At 51.4% G+C, this 17,626-nt stretch overlaps 2 protein-coding genes across 2 annotated transcripts in view; one reads left to right on the forward strand and one right to left on the reverse strand.

Annotated features, from left to right (window-relative positions):
• Positions 1-17,626, forward strand: part of TG (thyroglobulin) — a 236,113-nt gene that overhangs the window by 190,275 nt on the left and 28,212 nt on the right. The window contains exons 42-43 of the mRNA XM_059043034.2: positions 12,521-12,685; positions 13,689-13,856. Coding sequence (XP_058899017.1) covers positions 12,521-12,685; positions 13,689-13,856 — 333 coding nt within the window. The remainder of the gene's footprint in view (positions 1-12,520; positions 12,686-13,688; positions 13,857-17,626) is intronic.
• The window catches only part of SLA (Src like adaptor), a 61,663-nt gene that overhangs the window by 42,787 nt on the left and 1,250 nt on the right, over positions 1-17,626 (reverse strand). The gene's annotated exons all lie outside the window — the stretch shown is intronic.

The raw sequence follows: 17,626 nt of genomic DNA on the forward strand, positions 1-17,626 counted from the left end.
AGAGAGGGAGGCAGTCGGGGGTGACGGAGAGGAAACTAGTAATCAGACATGGCTTCTGCACGCCTGGATGTCTGGGCTGGGCTCTACCGTCTTCTAGCTGCTCATATTTGGTGGGGAAGTTCACGTACCACAGCGACTGTGGAGTCCAACCTACAGGGAAAACAAGCGGCGCAGTCTCTGCCGTGCGGCAGAGCGGCCAGGCTTCGGTTCTAGGCCAGCTTCCTCTGGGCTGGGAGTGCAGGCAGTGCCTCTCACCCCTCCATCGTTCCGCCTTGAAATTAGATGTTCAAGTGCAGCCCTGGGCAAGGGCCGGCTAACCCCCAGAGCTACCGTCACTGCCACTTACTCATGTATCCTGATGTCACCAACCCACACAACAAAACTAAGAAAGGTGAAAAAAATCCCAACTTTACAAAGTGGATTTGATGAAGTTCACTGATTGGGTGAAGTTCATTGTTGCGTCACTATGAACACGACAAGGCCACTATGGGACAGAGCAGAGGCTCAAACGCAAGCCTTTCTGATTTCTAAGCCCACGTTCTTACCACTTCTCTACACTGGCTTTGCTTTTCAAAAGTCTTAAGAGCAGGACAAGGTAGAATTAGTCAGCAAAGGGCTGGCATTCCTCCTGGGAGGACCCACAGAAGTAAAAGGAGGAGAAGGGATGGAAGCCAGTGAAGCGTTTGCTCCGCCCCAGGCCCCGTGCTGAGTTCCTCACACAGTGGACTTCCCACACCTCTTGCAACAAGGAAGGCCGTGATGCAAGAAGGCTGTGAGCCACGTGCTGTATCGTTGAGGGGACTGAGGCTTAAAGGGGTGACTGATTTGTTCAAAGCCAAGGAATAAGAATGTGGGAAAGCCTAGGCTGACATCCTCCGAGGCCAAGACTTGCCCTCTCTTCCACACAGTCCCAGCTGCCCTAGGCATTATTCTGGGCCAGCTGGCCCCTGAAACAAAGCCACAGGAATACATGACTGGAAAGAAACATCTGGGCACTTTTACACGTTATAATTTTGATATTATTTTTAAAAAGCGACACCTGCCCACCGTGTATGTATGAATTGCTTGTTGAGACCAGGGAGAAAGACTCAGGAGCCTGCCTTTTCAATTCCCTTTGAAATAAGGGGGCAGCCATTGCCTTGGCCGTCACTCAGGGTGTCACTTTTAAAGGGTGATACCTTTGCCTGGGAAAGCAGTACTTTTCAAGTGGCAAGAGTTTAAATGGTTTCTGACAGCCAGAAGGTGACTGAGGCCGTTGGATGTAATGTTTGTGACAGATGGAAAAAGGCATTTTGTCAAATCTCCAAGAGCCTGGAGGAGAAACATGGCAGGAGAGCAAGCTCTGTTCTAAAGGGGCAAAGCCAAGGCCGAGCAAGTGCCCCACAGGCTCCCCGACCCGGGAGGGCTCCCCGCAGTGGATGCCTGGGCAAGGCCTCCGCACAGTGCATCCAGGTAAAGGGGACAATCTGTAGCCAGGTCACGTGGAGAGTACCATTTGCCAAAGATGTCAGGAGAAGGGAGGCTGAGAGCAGATAGTTGCCTGGTCCCTATTCCCTTTGGCATAGGGAGGCCGGACCGTGCAGCTGCTTTGGAGACAAACAGGCTGAATCCAACTCAGAAGCAGTGGGTGATTCGGGGCAAGTCATGTATCCTGTCTGAGGCTTTGTCCCTCTTTCATAAAAGGGACACAGCCTTCTCTCCCCAGTTCCGAGGTTTAGAAGATGATGTAAAGGGCGTGGAACGCAGCAGGCGCCCACTACCTGCTGCCATCTCCTCCTCTTTCTTCCATGTGTAGACACGGTTGGTTGGTGAGTTAAGTCTGCAAATAATAATGCCTTTTTGTAAGGCATTTTGGCAGCACGTTATAAAAAATGTTTTAAAAATATGTATAGTTAGAATGCTGGGCAGGACTCCTGAGCATTAGGTTAAGCAGTGCTTTCTTGTATATGACCCCAAAAGCAAAAACAGCAAAGAAAAAAATAAATGCACTGGATCTCACCAAAACTAAAAACTTTCGTGTTGCAAAAAGTACCATCAAGAAAGTGAAAAGACAACCCACAGAATGGGAGAAAATGCTTACAAATCCTATATCTGATAAGGGACTTGTATCCAGAATATACAGTGAACACTAATAACTCAGTAACAGAAAGACAAATTATCCCAATTTAAAAATGGGCAAAGGATCTGAATAGATGTTTCCCCAAAGAAGATATACAAATGGCCCATAAGCACATGAAAAGATACTCAACACCATAGACATTAGGGAAATGCAAATTAAAACCATGATGAGATACCACTTCATACCCACTAAAATTTCTATAATAATAATAAAAAAGACAAAGCATTGGTGAGGATGTGGAGAGATGGGAACATTCGTACATTGCTTGTGGCAATATAAAGTGGCGCAGCTGCTTTAGAAAACATGTTGGCACCTTCTCAAAGGGTTAAATATAGAGTTACTATATGACCCAGCATACACACATACATACTCCTAGTAATACAACCAAGAGAATGAAGACATATATCCACAGACGCAAAATTAAACACGAATGTTCACAGCAGCATTGCTTATAATCACCAAAAAGTAGAAACAACCAAATGTCCATCAGCTGATAAATAGGTACACAAAATAATCGTATATCTAGGCAGTGGAGAATTATTCAGCAACCAAAAGGAATGGAGTACTGATCCTTCCATGCTATAACATGGATGAAGTGAAAAGCAGCCAGACACAAAAGGCCACGGTATTGTGTGATTCCATTTATATGACACGTTCACAATGAGAAATACGTTAGTGGTTTCTAGGGGCCGGGAGTGAGGGTGGGGAATGGGGACTGACTCCTAGTGGGTAGAGGATTTCTTTGTGGGACGATGAAAATATTCTAAAATTAGATTATGGTGATGGTTGCACGACTCTGTGAATATAACTAAAAACCATTGAATTGTATGCTTTAAATGAGTGAACTGTCTGGTATGTGAGTTATATAGCTCATTAAAACCATTTTTTAAAAGTTAGCTATTGGCCTTCCCTGGTGGCGCAGTGGTTGAGAGTCCGCCTGCCGATGCAGGGGACGCGGGTTCGTGCCCCGGTCCGGGAAGATCCCACATGCCGCGGAGCGGCTGGGCCCGTGAGCCATGGCCGCTGCGCCTGCGTGTCCGGAGCCTGTGCTCCGCAACGGGAGAGGCCACAGTGGTGATAGGCCCACGTACCGCAAAAAAAAAAAAAAAAAAAAAAAAAAAAAGCTATAGAGGCCAAGAAACATGGTTTAAAATACTATCTAAATGTTTATCATACATATACAGTACAAAAATATTTCCGTTTAATAAAGGTTTTCACATGGTATCTATTGGGAAATAATTAAAATATTATGTAAACTTCTCATTCAATACATTTTCGTTATCTCGCAGAAAAAAAATATGTATACCTTTTGACCTAGTAATTCTTTTGTATATGAAAATCATGATGGCTGTGTGAATAGATTTAGCTACGAGGATGTGCATTTCAGTGTTGTCTAAAGCATCGTAAGACTAGAAACAACAAAGCTGTCATTTACTGAATACTCACGTGTGTAATGCACCCTATTGTTATATGAAAATCATCTTATTTTTCACTACCACAGTCCTCTAGGGAAACGATCAGCATCATTACCCTCCTTCCTACAGATGAAGGAAGAGTCCAAATCGAAAAGCACAAATCAGAGCAGAGCTTTGCATCCACCTGTGACTCTCTCCCTAACAGCCTAAGATACCTGGTGCATGATGGCATTAGAAAATCTCGTAAGTGGCTAGGCATCAGCACAGGCTGATATTCACAATGGACTGTGAGATGAAAAAAGACAAGTTCAAAATCAATATGATTTAACTTGTTGCCTACTTATAACACACACACACACACACACACGGAAGATACATGCTCGGAGGATAACAGTATTTAACAGTCATGCTCCCTGATTGAGAGGACGGTAAGTAATTTTAATTTTCTTTGTGTTGTTCACCTGTGTTTTCGACCATAGATTTTTGTGCTGCTATTTTGGCTTTAAAGATTGCAAAAGTTGCCGTTCTGCCTTTAACTAAACTGAGGTGACACCGATGGCTGTAGGACAATGCACGTTAGCTTTTCTCCAGGCTGTGAAGAGGACTGCCATTTCGGCAGACCTGTGATGTGATGACGCAAGGCTCGTCCTTGGGACCGCTCCTCTCGGTCAGGACGGCCTCTCGCGCCCTCGGGGGGTCTTCCTCTGCTTTCCCCTGCCCAGTGTTCTTCCATGGCCTTGGCCTTGCCACGCATCCACGGATCAGTGGCTATGGCTGCTTTCCTCTTGACAAGAGTCAGGTTATGTTTTAGTATGGAACTGATCTTATAAATGTAATTAAAATTCTTTCTAATTAGAAGTAATATAAATTCATGGGAGAAAAGTTAGAATATTCTGAAAAGTGTAAAAAGCCCATAAAACTCACCCATCATTCCCTCTCCTGGAATTAATAGGGGACTCTGGGAATTGGCAAAGCCGGACTATGCAGAGGGCCTGGTGGAGTGACAGGCAGTGGGGAGATGGCATGGATCTCACAGGACCCCTGCCCTCCATCAAGGCAGCGTGGCAGCATGGGAAAGCCACAGCATCTTGGGGTTCAGGAAACCTGGCTTCTTAACCTCCTTCACCTGGTACCAGCAGCTTACTAAACTTCTCTGACACCCTTTCCTGAGTATACCCCAATTTCTTTTTGGAATGAAGTAGGGAATGTACAAAAGAGTGATTAAACAAGTAATGTATTTTCTTTTTAAATAATATTGGTTCTTCCTGCTTCATCAGGTGGGTGAGCATATTGAAACGAGGTTGAGTGAGCGCTCTGTGTAAAGCAGAGTGTGGCACAGTTGTCAGTGCACACCACAGTGACCGAGGGTGGGTTCTGGTCTGCGTGGCTTTTCCAGGCTGCAGACATAACGAGGGCACGGCAGCGGACCTTTGCAAGCCGTTCCGGGTGACTCTTCCCCATTCGGCACTCCGGACACAGGAGAAGCCAGACTCTCCCCGCCTTTCCTCTCTCTGTCCTGGCCACCCTCGCAAAGATTTTGTTTACGGGTCATCACCCATAAGCCGCCCCGAGTGGCGTGGAACATAAGGGTGTGATGGGCTGAGTTCTCGTTGTTTCCAGCCATAGGTAGGACAGTGTAGGGGAGAGACAGTGCAAGCTTTATAACCCTGGCTCGGCTGCTTTTAGTCCCAAGACCTTGAACAAAGTACTTACCCCCTCTGAGCCCCCATCTATAAAGAGGGGATGATAATCCTTATAGGGCTGTTGCTGGGATCACGTGAGAAAATGCGCATGAATGACTGGCTCTTAAAAGGTACGTTGTAAGCATTTAATTCCCTTCCACTTCCCTTTAAAAGTTATATAAAGATGGAGCAGGAATTCCCTGGTGGACCAGTGGTTAAGACTCCGTGCTTCCAATGCAGGGGGCGCAGGCCCTGGTTGGGGAACTAAGATCCCACATTGCTGCGTGGTGTGGCCAGAAGCTTTTTAAAAAATGTTTTAACAGAAGTTATATGAAGTTGGAGAGACGGAGGTGGAGAGAGGCTGCGGAGGGCTTAGCAGGCGCCCCACGGCCGGGAGGAAGCAGACCTGGCCGTGAAGCCGTACCTCGTGCTCAGTTCCCTGCGCCTCCGGGAGGCCGGGCTGTTTGTCTTTCCTGCAGGTTCCGACTGCTGCCAGCAGCTGCAGCTTATGAAGTGCTAGCCCACTTTTCCACACTGGAAGTGGCTTTCAACGTTTTAAAGAGAATGACAAGGTAGAATTAGTCACCACAGGGCTGGCGAGCTGTGGTCCTGTTGGGAGGACCCATAGAGCTGAGGAAGAGGAGGAGTGGAAGCCAGTGGTGAGCGTTTGCTCCGCCCCAGGCCCCGTGCTGAGTCCCTCACACAGTGGACTTCGTACACCTCTTGCAACAAGGCTGTGAGGCTGGCGCTTTATAGCGGAGAGCGCTGAGGCTTAGAGAGGTGATGTATTTTGTACACGCCCGCTTCTCCGTAAGAGAGGAAGCCCTCGCGGAGCCTCTTTCCGGCCTTGCCTTTCATGTGCTCCTCTAGGTTACGATTCACCCCTGTACCTGCTGCCTAGATGCTTCGAGGCAAGGGCAACACCGTGGCGGATATTCGAAGGACATTAACAAGGGCGAAGGTACAGGGTTTTTTCCTCATCCGAATTCCCTGGGCCTTCACCAACTAAAAACAAGAACTGCTGACTCCTAAGAACAAGAGGAAGGGGGAAGCGTGCTCTTAATGCCCTCAGACTAGGGTTTCAAGATGAAAGTTGTGTTAATTATCATCCCTTTGACTGAAATTTTGCCAAACTCGAAGTGTTATAAATTAGGCTAAAACTCATGCTTTTAGGGATCAAGAAAAGAAGACGATTTCGGTGTAGAAAAGATTAAAGAGAACACTAATATTAACTTGGATGTACAGAAGGGTTTTTAAAAAGTCTACCTCTTGCTTCAGTTTGCAGAGCTCTCTCTGAGTTGTCCGCCTCAGTGGTGTCCCCCGGTCCCACTAGTCTGCAACATCCCGGTCTCGACCTTCCAGCCTTGGGCCCGTGCCCAGGAGAGGGTCCTATGCAGGGCAGTGGCGGTGAAGCACTGGATTATGCCTCACCCCTTTCTCCTCTGGCCACACGAGCCTCTGCTGGGCTTCCTGCTTCGGACAGCACCTCTCCCATTCAGCGGTCAACCCACCATCCAGCCTTTCATTTGCGTTCCCGCTCACCAGTGTTGAGTGAAGCCCTGCTGTACGCCGAGCTTTGTGCCAGGCTCCGGGCGTAAAGGAATAACCGTCCCAACCTCTCTGCCCTCAGAAGTTCATCTTCAGGAAGCTTCGAGGCTCATTTGCTGAGAGGCTATTCAGTGCTATGCACTATTTTCAGCACTGAGATGCAAAGACAAAAGACTCAAGGACATTCCTAAAACACCTTCTCTAACAGCCTGTTCAGAGGCCTTTACTGACCCCTCACCGCCTGTGAGATACCTGTCCTGTATCTTGGGGTTTACTACCTTCTAACTGCACCTCTTGCTTGGGCTGGATTTAAAGCCCTCTCGCTTTTGCTCCCCGCTACCTCTCTAGGCCCATGCCTCTCTTCATCCAGGAGAGTTAGTTGGTCCATCCACCCATCCATCCGTCTACCCATCCACTTACACAGCCACTGGCTCACTCCCTCAGTACATATTTTTCTGAGTTCTAAGTCCTGTCCTGGGCATGCTGGGATACCTGCAACCAGCTGCTACCCCCTACAGCTCCCTTGGGTAATCACACCCCTGAATTCACCTGCCATCCCTGCCTATTCCCCCCAAGAGTGGCCACCTGCCCTCTTTCCTTTTCTCTGATCATTTCGTCCCAGCAAAGCCCACTCAAGTCCTACTTCCGTGCAGCTTCCGCTGGACCCCACCCTCATGCTCGGAAATCTCTCCCCGCTCTGAACTTTGAAAGCATGAGAATTCCTGGCTCTCTCTTGACCCTGATGATAGACAGACTCCTCTTGAGGCCACTAATATGCGTGTCCTATGGATATAGTCCATATTTTCAAAGAGTAGGAAGTGCACGTGAGCAGAGCTCCAAGACAGAGATTGCAGGGGACTCGCTACCTGTCACTAGGTTTGTAACAACAGGTTTAATTAAGTGACTTGGATGATGATAATATCAAATGATAGTACGTCGAATTGCAGGAGTAAAATACCTAGGTGACAGCATTCATCACGATAATCATCACTGACTTTATCGAGTGATAATCCATGTTGGGTGGTTTGCATCCGTCCTTTCGTTCACTCTGCGTACCAGCCCCATGAGTGTTCACCAGAATATCCCCACCTGTCAGATCAGGAGCTGGAAAGGGAGTTGGCAAGATGGCAACGGCGGGAGCGGGGTCGACACCCTGGTCTGCCCGGGCCCGGAGCCACGACCTCCCACTTTGCTTTGGCCTCACATTCGCACGGGGACACAAAGGGACCGGTGGCCAGGGGCATAAGACTGAGGGCTCACAAGGTTAGAGCATGTTGCTAAGGAGCCAGCCGCCGGGGTTCAGTTCCCGGTGTCCTCGCTGCCCCCCTGTGGGACTCGGGGCGAGGAGCCTGATCTCTGCCCTGAGGTTCATCTCCCGTGGGGCTGAGATAACCCTGTCCCCGCCTCACAGGGTTGTTCTTGGGTGTGAACCAGCCTCTGTGTGCACAGCCTCCTGGAGTGTGTGGCACATAGTGGGCGTTGTTTAAGTGAGAGTTACTGCTACGTGCGGGGCACCTTCGCAGGGGCTCGGCGTGAGTTAGCACCCTGATTCCACACTGTGCCCCCGGCGGGCGCCCAGCTTCCCACCCACCCCCCTCTTTCCCCACGAGGTAACATCACCGGCCCCCTCACGGGATCCGCTGCGGGGGGGACTTGCGGCAGAGGGTGACGGGCTCGAGGAAGGAGATGAGAAGGAATGGGCGCCTCCCGGAGGGCTCACCTGCCGCCCAGAGCCACCTCCTTGGACTCACCTGTCCCCCTAAGAGAGGGCCACCAGGCCCTCCTGGGACGGCGTGTTTGTCACAGAAACTCCCCCCTGCTTGGTGCTTTCTGGGGAAGACCTGTGACTGGTTCACTGAGGTGTCCATTTCAAGCCAGTCTGGTGTGTCTGTGTGTGGCTGAGTGTATCTGTGTGTGTCTTTCTGTCTGTGTCTCTGTGTGAGAGTGTGTGTTTTTGAGCGTGAGTCTGTGTGTGTCTGCGATGTGTGTGTGTGTGTGTGCGCGCGCGTGCCTGACTGTATGTGTGCATGACTGTACTGTGAGTGTGTCTTTCTGTCTGTGACCGTGTGCTCTGTGCCCGTGCTTGGCCAGGAGCAGGCCCCGACTCTCGGGTGACCATAGTGGCTGGCTGTGGTCAAGACACCTTCCCATGTTCAGAGGCTCCAGAAAGAAGAGGCAGTAGTCAGCAATTGTGGTTTTGCCCTGCGCTATTTTTAGAGTAGAAAAACAACAAGCGGAAAGTCATTGCCACTCGATAGCTAGGTCAGATTTAGGTAAAGTGCGGGCCCCGGGCTGGGGATGGACGGCTGGTGTGGCAGGCGGGCTGGGGAGACCCTGCTGCAGGTCCCCGGCCCCCTGAGCCCCGCGGCGCTCACAGCAGTGGGGACCTCGCCTCCCGCCGCGGGGAAGGCGCAGCTATACCCCCTCTGGGCATCCTCACCGTGGCCCGTGGAGTAGGTTTGCCGTCCCCATTCACAGGCGAGGAAACGGAGGCCCCGGGTGTCACTCACTTGCCCAAGGTCACTACGTCGGCGAGCATCAGGGCTGGGGTTCGGACCTGGCCCTTCTGCCCCCCGAGGCCCCGCTCCTTGCACGACTCTGCTTACCACACCCTCCTGCCACCCCCAGTTCTCTGTCTTCGGCCGAGGGCTTCAAAGCGAGGGCTGAGCCGGCCGTTGGCTTGTTTAACCACTGATTTTCCGTGAAGAATGTGGTTTCCTTCAGAAAGATCGATTAAAACAAGGTCCTTGAAGAGAGGAAAGTTCTCTGAGTTCTCCCTTGCAATGTCAGTGTAACCCACGCCTTTAACCACTTCCTCGCCGTATCAGGGACTCTGGCTTTTTATATCTGTAGAAGACATAGAACACATGAGAGGGCCCCATCCTGAAGTCCACGTCTGCTCACAGCCCCTCTGTGGGCAGAGCAGGCTCAGAGGCCCACCTCGACTTTCTGCACTTTGTCAGCTCAAAGCGCAATTTAGAACATGGGGCCTTAACCTTGAATATCGTGAGCGTGTGTGTGTGTGTGTGTGTGTGTGTGTGTGTGTGTGTGTGTGTGTTTTCCCTTCAGACTGAGCACATCCAGTGGTTCTCAGAAAAGCTGACATTCTCAGTGTTGGAAGGATTAACGCATGGGCCCAGGGACTCCACGTAAGGGTTCAGCCTTCATGACCTTTACTTGCTGACACCATTGCTGAGCTCCAGGTTGGCTGGCACTGGCTTGCATTTTACTTTTATTACTGCTTAGGACTCGCCCTGGTTTACAGGCGCTGAAGCTCAGAGCAAGAGCCCTTGGCTGGAGGTCCACAGAGCCCCTCTGTGCCTGAAACCCCCTCCTCTACAAAATAGGGCGATAACTCCCCCTGCTTCGTGGGGTGGTAGTGAGGCTGAAGTAAATCAACATCTGTCGGATACCAAGGACGCGTGGAGACGCTCCGTCGAGGTTGGCTCCTGTCATTCTCGGGCGTCTCAGCCGCCCCGGGGGGACCACGTGCATCGATACTTCTGGGTCAAGGTGCCCAGGGGGAAAGGTGTTGAGGAACCTGTGAAGTCAGCCTGTAGACTTGGGGCCGGGTCTGGAGCACAGTGCTTCTGCATTCGCTGCATTTAGCTTCTGGGATTTGGAGCCTCGACCCTCCTTGCGGACAGGCCCAGCCCCAGGCCCCAGGCAGAGGGCTGCCTGCCCTCTGGGCATCTGCTTGGCCCAGTGTTGCCCTCAGCTCTCTGTCTACCCTCAGGGCAGCCTGTTCTCATCGCGGCGCCCGTGCTTTGCCCGTCAACCTCAGTGCTGACCTGAAGCACGAAGACCCCTGGGACGTCCCGGGGGCAGCTCTGGAATGTACTCCCTGTTCCAGGAACCTCGTCCAGCAGGCTTTCAGGAGGATCAGCGTCCTCCCCGCTAGGCCTCTGTCTCTTGTCTCTTTTACGCGGTGGCTACGCGCACCAGCAACCCAGGGGAGCGTGGCACTGCACTTTACAGTTTCCAGAACGCTTCCTCTGCATTACCTCAACGGCCCAGAGAGAGCCGTAGCTGCTGGTAAACCCACTTCACGTACGAGGAAACCGAGCTCTGTGTTGCTGGTAGTTTTAGCTCAGGGTAGGGCCTAAAATGGAAACATACACCATGGAGGCAGCCGGATCAGTGTTCTCTTTACATTGGAGCAAGGGGGGCAGTTCACTCCTGGACACACCATCTTGTTCTGGATGTGAAAACACACATGGCGTCCCGTGGGCTGAGAGCACAGCCCAGGCGAGGGCTGCTGAGCCTGGGGCCCTGGCCCTGCTACTCACCGGCTGCACGCCGCTGGGCAAGACGCTGGACCTCTCTGTGCTTTACTTTCCTCCTCTCTAAGATGAGGGCCTAAGTAATATTTACCTCCCAGGGTTGTGGAGAGGATTTATTGAGTTAATACATGTGAAGTACTTACAAACTGTGGTTGCCAAGCTCCTAGCCCCTGGAGTAAATGAGGTACTTGGTAAGTGAGGGCTCTCCCTTTCCTCTTGGAGCCTTAGTTTGCTTTGCCGACAGGGCGGGGATGACACTTGTACCTGCCTTGTATTCTTGTTGTGACGATTCCGTGAGACAAAGCGGAAAAAGTTCTTGGCAGGGGGACCACCTGGCAGGTGGCCGTAAGTGCCCCATGACCAGTACTCTCCAGCCCAGCTGCCCCTCATTACAGAGGTTGGTCATAGATCTAGAGCTTTCCACTCTCTGCCCAAGGCCCTGGAGCACAGCAGACCCTGGAGCCCAGCTGTCTGAAGCCACAGGCTGGTTCCACCTCTGATAAGATTTTTGGCCTTGGCCAAGCTACTTAATTTCCCTATTTCTTTATTTCCATATGTATAAACTGGAGACAGTAACAGCCGCTATCATACACATCTCTTATGGGGATCCAATGAGATAAAAAGGCGGAAGCTCTCGAGATAGTCTAAGTCCCCAGTCGATGGCCGTTCTGTTACTATTATTAGTGGCAGCATCACGAGTAACGGTAGCGGTGCCAGCAGTCCGGTCCCAGACCGTCCCTGATTCCGTAGTGGGCAGTAGCCCGCGTCTGAGCTGGAGGGAAGGGGTGACCCACAGAGGACGGGCCCCGGGGTCCTGCCCTGGTCAAGATCCCACTCGGCTCACCTCTTCCACCCCTGGCAGAAGACCCAGTTCCACCAACAGTCCAGGCCCGGAGAGCCATCTCCCAGAACCCAGTAACCACCACCTGCATTCTTAGAGAGGAAATGCTCCCAGAGACCTGAAATTTGTACGGAGACGTACAGTGACTTTGCTGATACAATTTACTTTCACAATGACTGTGTTTCCATCACCTTTAAGTGGGCATCTATTTTAAAGTCCAACCCTAGCTTAACTGAGCCCCCAGGGGGTGCTGGTGGGATGTATCCACTCTTGCAGAGTCCTCTTCTCAGAGGACAGCTCTGATCTTTGTCCCTGTTCAACCACCATCAACTCTTTGCCTCAATTTACAGCTTTAGCTCGTAGCCAAGACTGAAGATCACTCAGTCCACTGCTCTCACGTCACAGGTGAGAAACCGAGGCCGAGGGAGACTCACTCAAGAGCCCACAACATGTTGATACAATATCGATCAGCTCTGACTTCCTAGATGCCTGTGGGTGTCCCGGGAAGGGTCCTGGGACTCCCGTGCCTACCAGAAGGATGCAGAGCCCTGATGAGGCCCTGAGGTCTCCGGGCTGAGCAGAGGATGGGAGACGATCTAGACTTTGGGCCCTGAGTCTGCTTTGTGTTCCAGGGTGGCTCCGCGCTGTCCCCCGCCGCTGTCATCAGGCCGGAGACGGCTCGGCAGCAGGCAGCCGCTTTGGCGAAGGAGGTCGGCTGCCCCACCTCGTCCATCCAAGAAATGGTGTCCTGCCTCCGCCAGGAGCCTGCCAGTGTCCTCAATGACGCCCAGACCAAGGTGGGCACTTGTGTGCGAGTTGGGAGGGACATCCTCTGAGCTTTTACAAATGGAAACCAGGCCAGAAAGGAGACGGGACCCACCCACCCAAGGCCACGCAGTAGGTTGGTGACCAGCTGGAACTGGGTGCATATTTCCAGACCCCCTGTGCCATGCGTAGGCCACAGGATGTAACGGACCAAAGCACAGGTCCTGAGGGTCGACAGGTCTCTCTGCCCATCAGATTTTATTTGTACGATGGGATAATGATTGGAACCTTCCAGAGGAGGAAAAGAAAATGAGGTGACAGAGGTAAAGGGTCTTGCTGGCACCTCGGTGGCACCCCGTCAGGCCACAGCGACATGTCCTGAGCACTACAGGCACGGCTGCAGTGGAGCGAGGCCAACATGCCCCCTGAGGTAGGACAGTCGTGCGCCTCCTTCTCCAGCCTGTAAAGATCCCGCTCACAGCCCCCAGTCGCTCCGGCCCAGCCCTGATATTAACCAAGGGGACTCCAGCAGGAATAACCTGTCACCTGAGCTGACACTTTAATCCCTTCGGCAATGAGCCTGGACTTGCAGACCCGGCGCAGGCCTTATCCTCAGCTCCTCCAAATGCGGGCTAATCGGATGGTGGCTAAAGCTGACGAATTTCCCTGTCGCATCCTCTGCCTTTGGCCACCACCTCCTCCTCGATCAATATCTCTTGCTTCACTCACTCAACCACAGGCTCAGGCTTACCCGTTCCTCCCTGTGGATCTGTTGTCACTTTGGTGGGAGGCCCTGGGATGCCCCCCTAGGGACCAACCACTGCTCAGAGCAAGACGCACCTTCCCGTGTCCTGCCTGGCTATTGTCTGGTCACGTGACTCTTATTTCCCAGTAGAGCTTTGGGTAAATAACAGCACTGGTGTTCATTATGGTTAAGACCCGATTCAGTGAAGCAATGCAACGGATTATTCCAGTACCATTTTTTTAAAGGACAAAGTCCCTATAAATCATGACACCCCTTTGCACTTGACGCAGCTCCTGGCTGTGAGTGGCCCTTTCCACTACTGGGGTCCTGTGGTCGATGGCCGGTACCTCCAAGAAGCTCCAGCCAGAGCCCTGCAGAGAGCTCCGCGGGTGACGGTGGATCTGCTCATCGGGAGTTCTCAGGATGACGGGCTCATCAGCAGAGCCAAGGCCGTGAAGGTAGGCGGGAGGGGGCCTCAGGGGCCCCGGCGGGGTGCGGCCCAGTGACTCTGGACCTAAGTCTGACCTTGGTCAAGAGTCATCGACTTACTTGCTTATTTTCCAAACAATTGCTGAAAAACTACACGTGCAAAGGCTCTATAAGAAGTTTGGGAGGTGGTAGTGGTGTGGGATTCAGAAATGAGACACCTGACGAGTTGTGAGCAACACAGACACATCCACAAATTACAGCTGTGAGTGAATCACGGTGGGAAACTGCCAGCAGGGCTGACCCAGGAGCTCGGTAGCTTCAGCGTTCCAGGCCGTGGGCACCGCTGCTCCATGAAAGACGCTTGGCCCACGGAGGCTGGGAGAGGAGAGGCGTGGGGCTGAAGAGAGTCCTGGCAGGGAGACCTGAGCACTAGCCTTCCAAGCTTCCGAGCTTCCCGGCCGCCCCAGGAAAGCGTGGACCAGGCACAGGGCAAGGGCAGCTTTGTGTGGCTCGTTGGAGACACAGCAAAGTGCGGGGGACTTGTGAGGTCATTTATCTGCCTGAGCAGACACTTCCTGCTCAGACCAGAGAAACCATCGATGCAGCCACCCAGGAAGAGGTCGAGCACACTCTCCCCTGGCCCGCCCAGCCCTCCTTGTCAAGCTGCTCCTGATGGGCCCTCTAGGTCATCAGCCTGGCATGGTGGTCCCGGCACATGACACAAGGTGAGGACACACACACTCAGCGTAGGGCTCCGTCTGGCTCCACTGAGTATAAGGCAGTATCGTTGGAATTAATAACAACAAAGAAAGAATCATCAATGCAACCAAATGGGGTCTTGCATCCTTTGGATTATGCTATTCCCTTGGGCAATCTACCTCACTTAGGGGAATCTATCTTACAGCAATAAAAGCACCACTTTGACATGAGATCTATACAAGGGTATTAATCACAGCATTAATTACTGTGGCAAAAACATTGAAAGCAACTCAAATGTCTATGAACAGGGAAATGGTTGACTAGATGAAGATACACACTATTGAATATGCTGAACTGTTGAATATGATGCAGACGGTGAAAAGAATGAACCAGATACATCTCTCCTGGCTTGGGGATGCCTGTGATATGTTGTTAAATGGAAAACAACAAAATCAGAATGCAGAGGAGTGTGAAATTAAGGTAGCATTCGTATATTTAAAAAACAACCAACCTGTGCATATCTATACATATGTAAATATGTATAATTGTATTTATTTCTATGTGAAAGGATAGCGCTGCAGAAAGATACCCACAGCAAGCAGTTAACATGGGCTATCCCAGGAGGTGTGGCAATGTGAAAAAGAATACTAGGAATTTAATATGACTAACGTTACGAATATACATATGAGTACGTCACCTAGGCATATATGTGTGCATATCTATGTATACGTATAAATAGAGAGCATTGTGTTGCGTTGTGTGTGTGTGTGTATTGGGCGGTGGCATAGAGCAGAGCTTAGGTCACTAACAGCTTCCGTCCTGTTGGCTCACAGCCGTGGAGAAGGAACTTTTGCCCCTGATCCAGCTCTACATTTTTCTGCCCAGCACCCATGTATGACTCAGCCCTTTACTTCAAGGGGCCGCAACTTGATTATTGAACCAGACTAACACTCCGGAAGCACTGAAGCAATGCCACTCTCCACCACTAGCCCTGGGCTTTTCCCTTGAACTCTAGACTGGGTTAGCGCAGGGTCTATTTGACGTCTTCACTTAGCTGTCTCATCGCTTCTCACCCTTGACACAGCCAAAATGAACTGCTGATTCCCCCTACGTCCCCACCCCCAACCAGCGTATGCTCCTGCTGTCTTCACCATCTCAATAAACAGCAACCCAGACTCCAAACCTCTCTCTCTGCCTAGTAGCATTCCATCAGCACATCTATCTTCAAAATGTTTCCAACCCCCTCTCCCCACCTCTTCTGCCCTCACCCTGACCCTTGCCATCATCTTTCTCCGGCGGTTTTGCAATGGCCCCCAACATCTCCCTGCTTCTGGCTTTGCCCCCTTTGCTCTATGAGAACCCCAGGGGCTGGAGTAATCCCTTTACGGTGTAAGTCAGATCACGTCACTCCTCTTCTTAAAGCCGTCCAGTGGCCTCAGTTCATGCAGGGGAAAAGCCACAGTCCTTAATGCCCACTATCTGATGTGGCCACTATTTGCTCTCTGACCTCATCTCCTGCTGCCCGCCTCCTCCCGCTGACTGTGCTTCGGCCTAACCGGTCCCTGTGGTGTTCCTCAAATCTGCGGAGCACACTCCCACCTTAGGGTCCTGGCACTTTCTCTTCCCTCTTCTAGAATGTTCTTCCCCAGGTAACTCATTCCCTCACTTCCTTCAGACACTGCTTCTTTGGAGAGAACATCCTGGACCGCTCTGGTGGAAGAGGCATCCACACCCCCAGCATCCTCTCTCCCCTTTACCCCGCCCCGCTTCCTCAGCACTTGTTCCCCTTGAAATGTTATACATTTGTCTACTCTATTTCTTCCTCCTCTAGAATGTGAGCCCCGTGAGCTCTGAGGCTTTATCTATTTTGCTTTCTGCTATATCTCTGGTGCCTACAAAAGTGGCTGGTACACAGTAAGTGCTCAATGAATCTTTATTCAATGGAAAGAATGAAATAATGGATCTGACCTGGGAGTCTTCAAGGAGATAATTTATTCCCAAATGACCCTGTGGATCAGGGATTATTATCGCTAATGCTCACATGGGAAACCAGTTCAGAGAGAAGCCAGAATTCAACTCCAAAGGCACCCTTTTTCCATCCCAGCCCTCTGGGAAAAGCCAGGCCTTCCCTCCACGAGCTTGTCGTCCAACAATGACGGCATGCTTGGTGAGCACAAACCCAGCTAGAATCAGGGCCACTCGGTGCAAAGGGCTTTGCGCTTCCACCCACATTCTTCTTTCATCTCGGCCATAATGCCATGAGCTCCATACCCACGAACCAACATTTAACACCATTGTACTGAGGAAGAAATCGGTTTCGAGAGGTTTAACGATTGTCCCAAGGTCTACTAGCTAGTCATTTGCAAAGCCAAGTCTCCGCTGAAGGTCCTCTGGCTCCAATTGGGGGTGCTTTGTGTGCTAACTCTAGGACAGGGATGGAAATGCACTAGCACCACCTACAACACCCTACAGCCAGATCATAGCCCAGCGGAATAATCCTCAGAATCATGCCCAACACAGAAATGCCATGGAGTAGCGTGGACACCCAAGTGGGAACCGAGCTAGCAGCTGCCCTCTGGAGGCGGTATTGGCGTCCCTCTTTAATTTCCAGACAGTCTGCTCCCTCGTGCCCTCCGGGTTGCCTTCCCTTCCTCAGCCTGCTCGTGACCTGTATTCAGCATTGGGTTCTGGGTTTCTCCGTTTCCCCCTGGAAGGCTCCGCAGCCCCTGAATCCAGCTGCCATTGGCCAAGGAGAATCCCAGGGTGGCACGTTCCTGAGGGCGTCCACCCCAGGGGTTCCTTTCCCGAATCCTCTGTCCGTCCATACGGGCCGAGCCCTTCCCACCCCGTCTGTGCTGAGAAGCAGGGCATGCCAACTGTAGAAAATTTCCACATCCGCCTAGAACAGGGTCTCAGGGAGGTTTTCCCAACACAGAGACCTGTTCATTGAGTCATGGGGACACTTCACAAGGTCACTTACTATGTGCCAGATGCTGTGCTAGGCGTCCGGGGGCATCAATACAAATTAAATTCCTGCCCTCGGGGAGCTCAGTCAAGTAACAAAAGAGAAAATGGGCAACAGTAAGTAACTAAAATGCAG

The sequence above is a fragment of the Kogia breviceps genome, chromosome 17 (genome assembly GCF_026419965.1).
Source record: "Kogia breviceps isolate mKogBre1 chromosome 17, mKogBre1 haplotype 1, whole genome shotgun sequence".
In the NCBI taxonomy this organism is placed as follows: Eukaryota; Metazoa; Chordata; class Mammalia; order Artiodactyla; family Physeteridae; genus Kogia; species Kogia breviceps.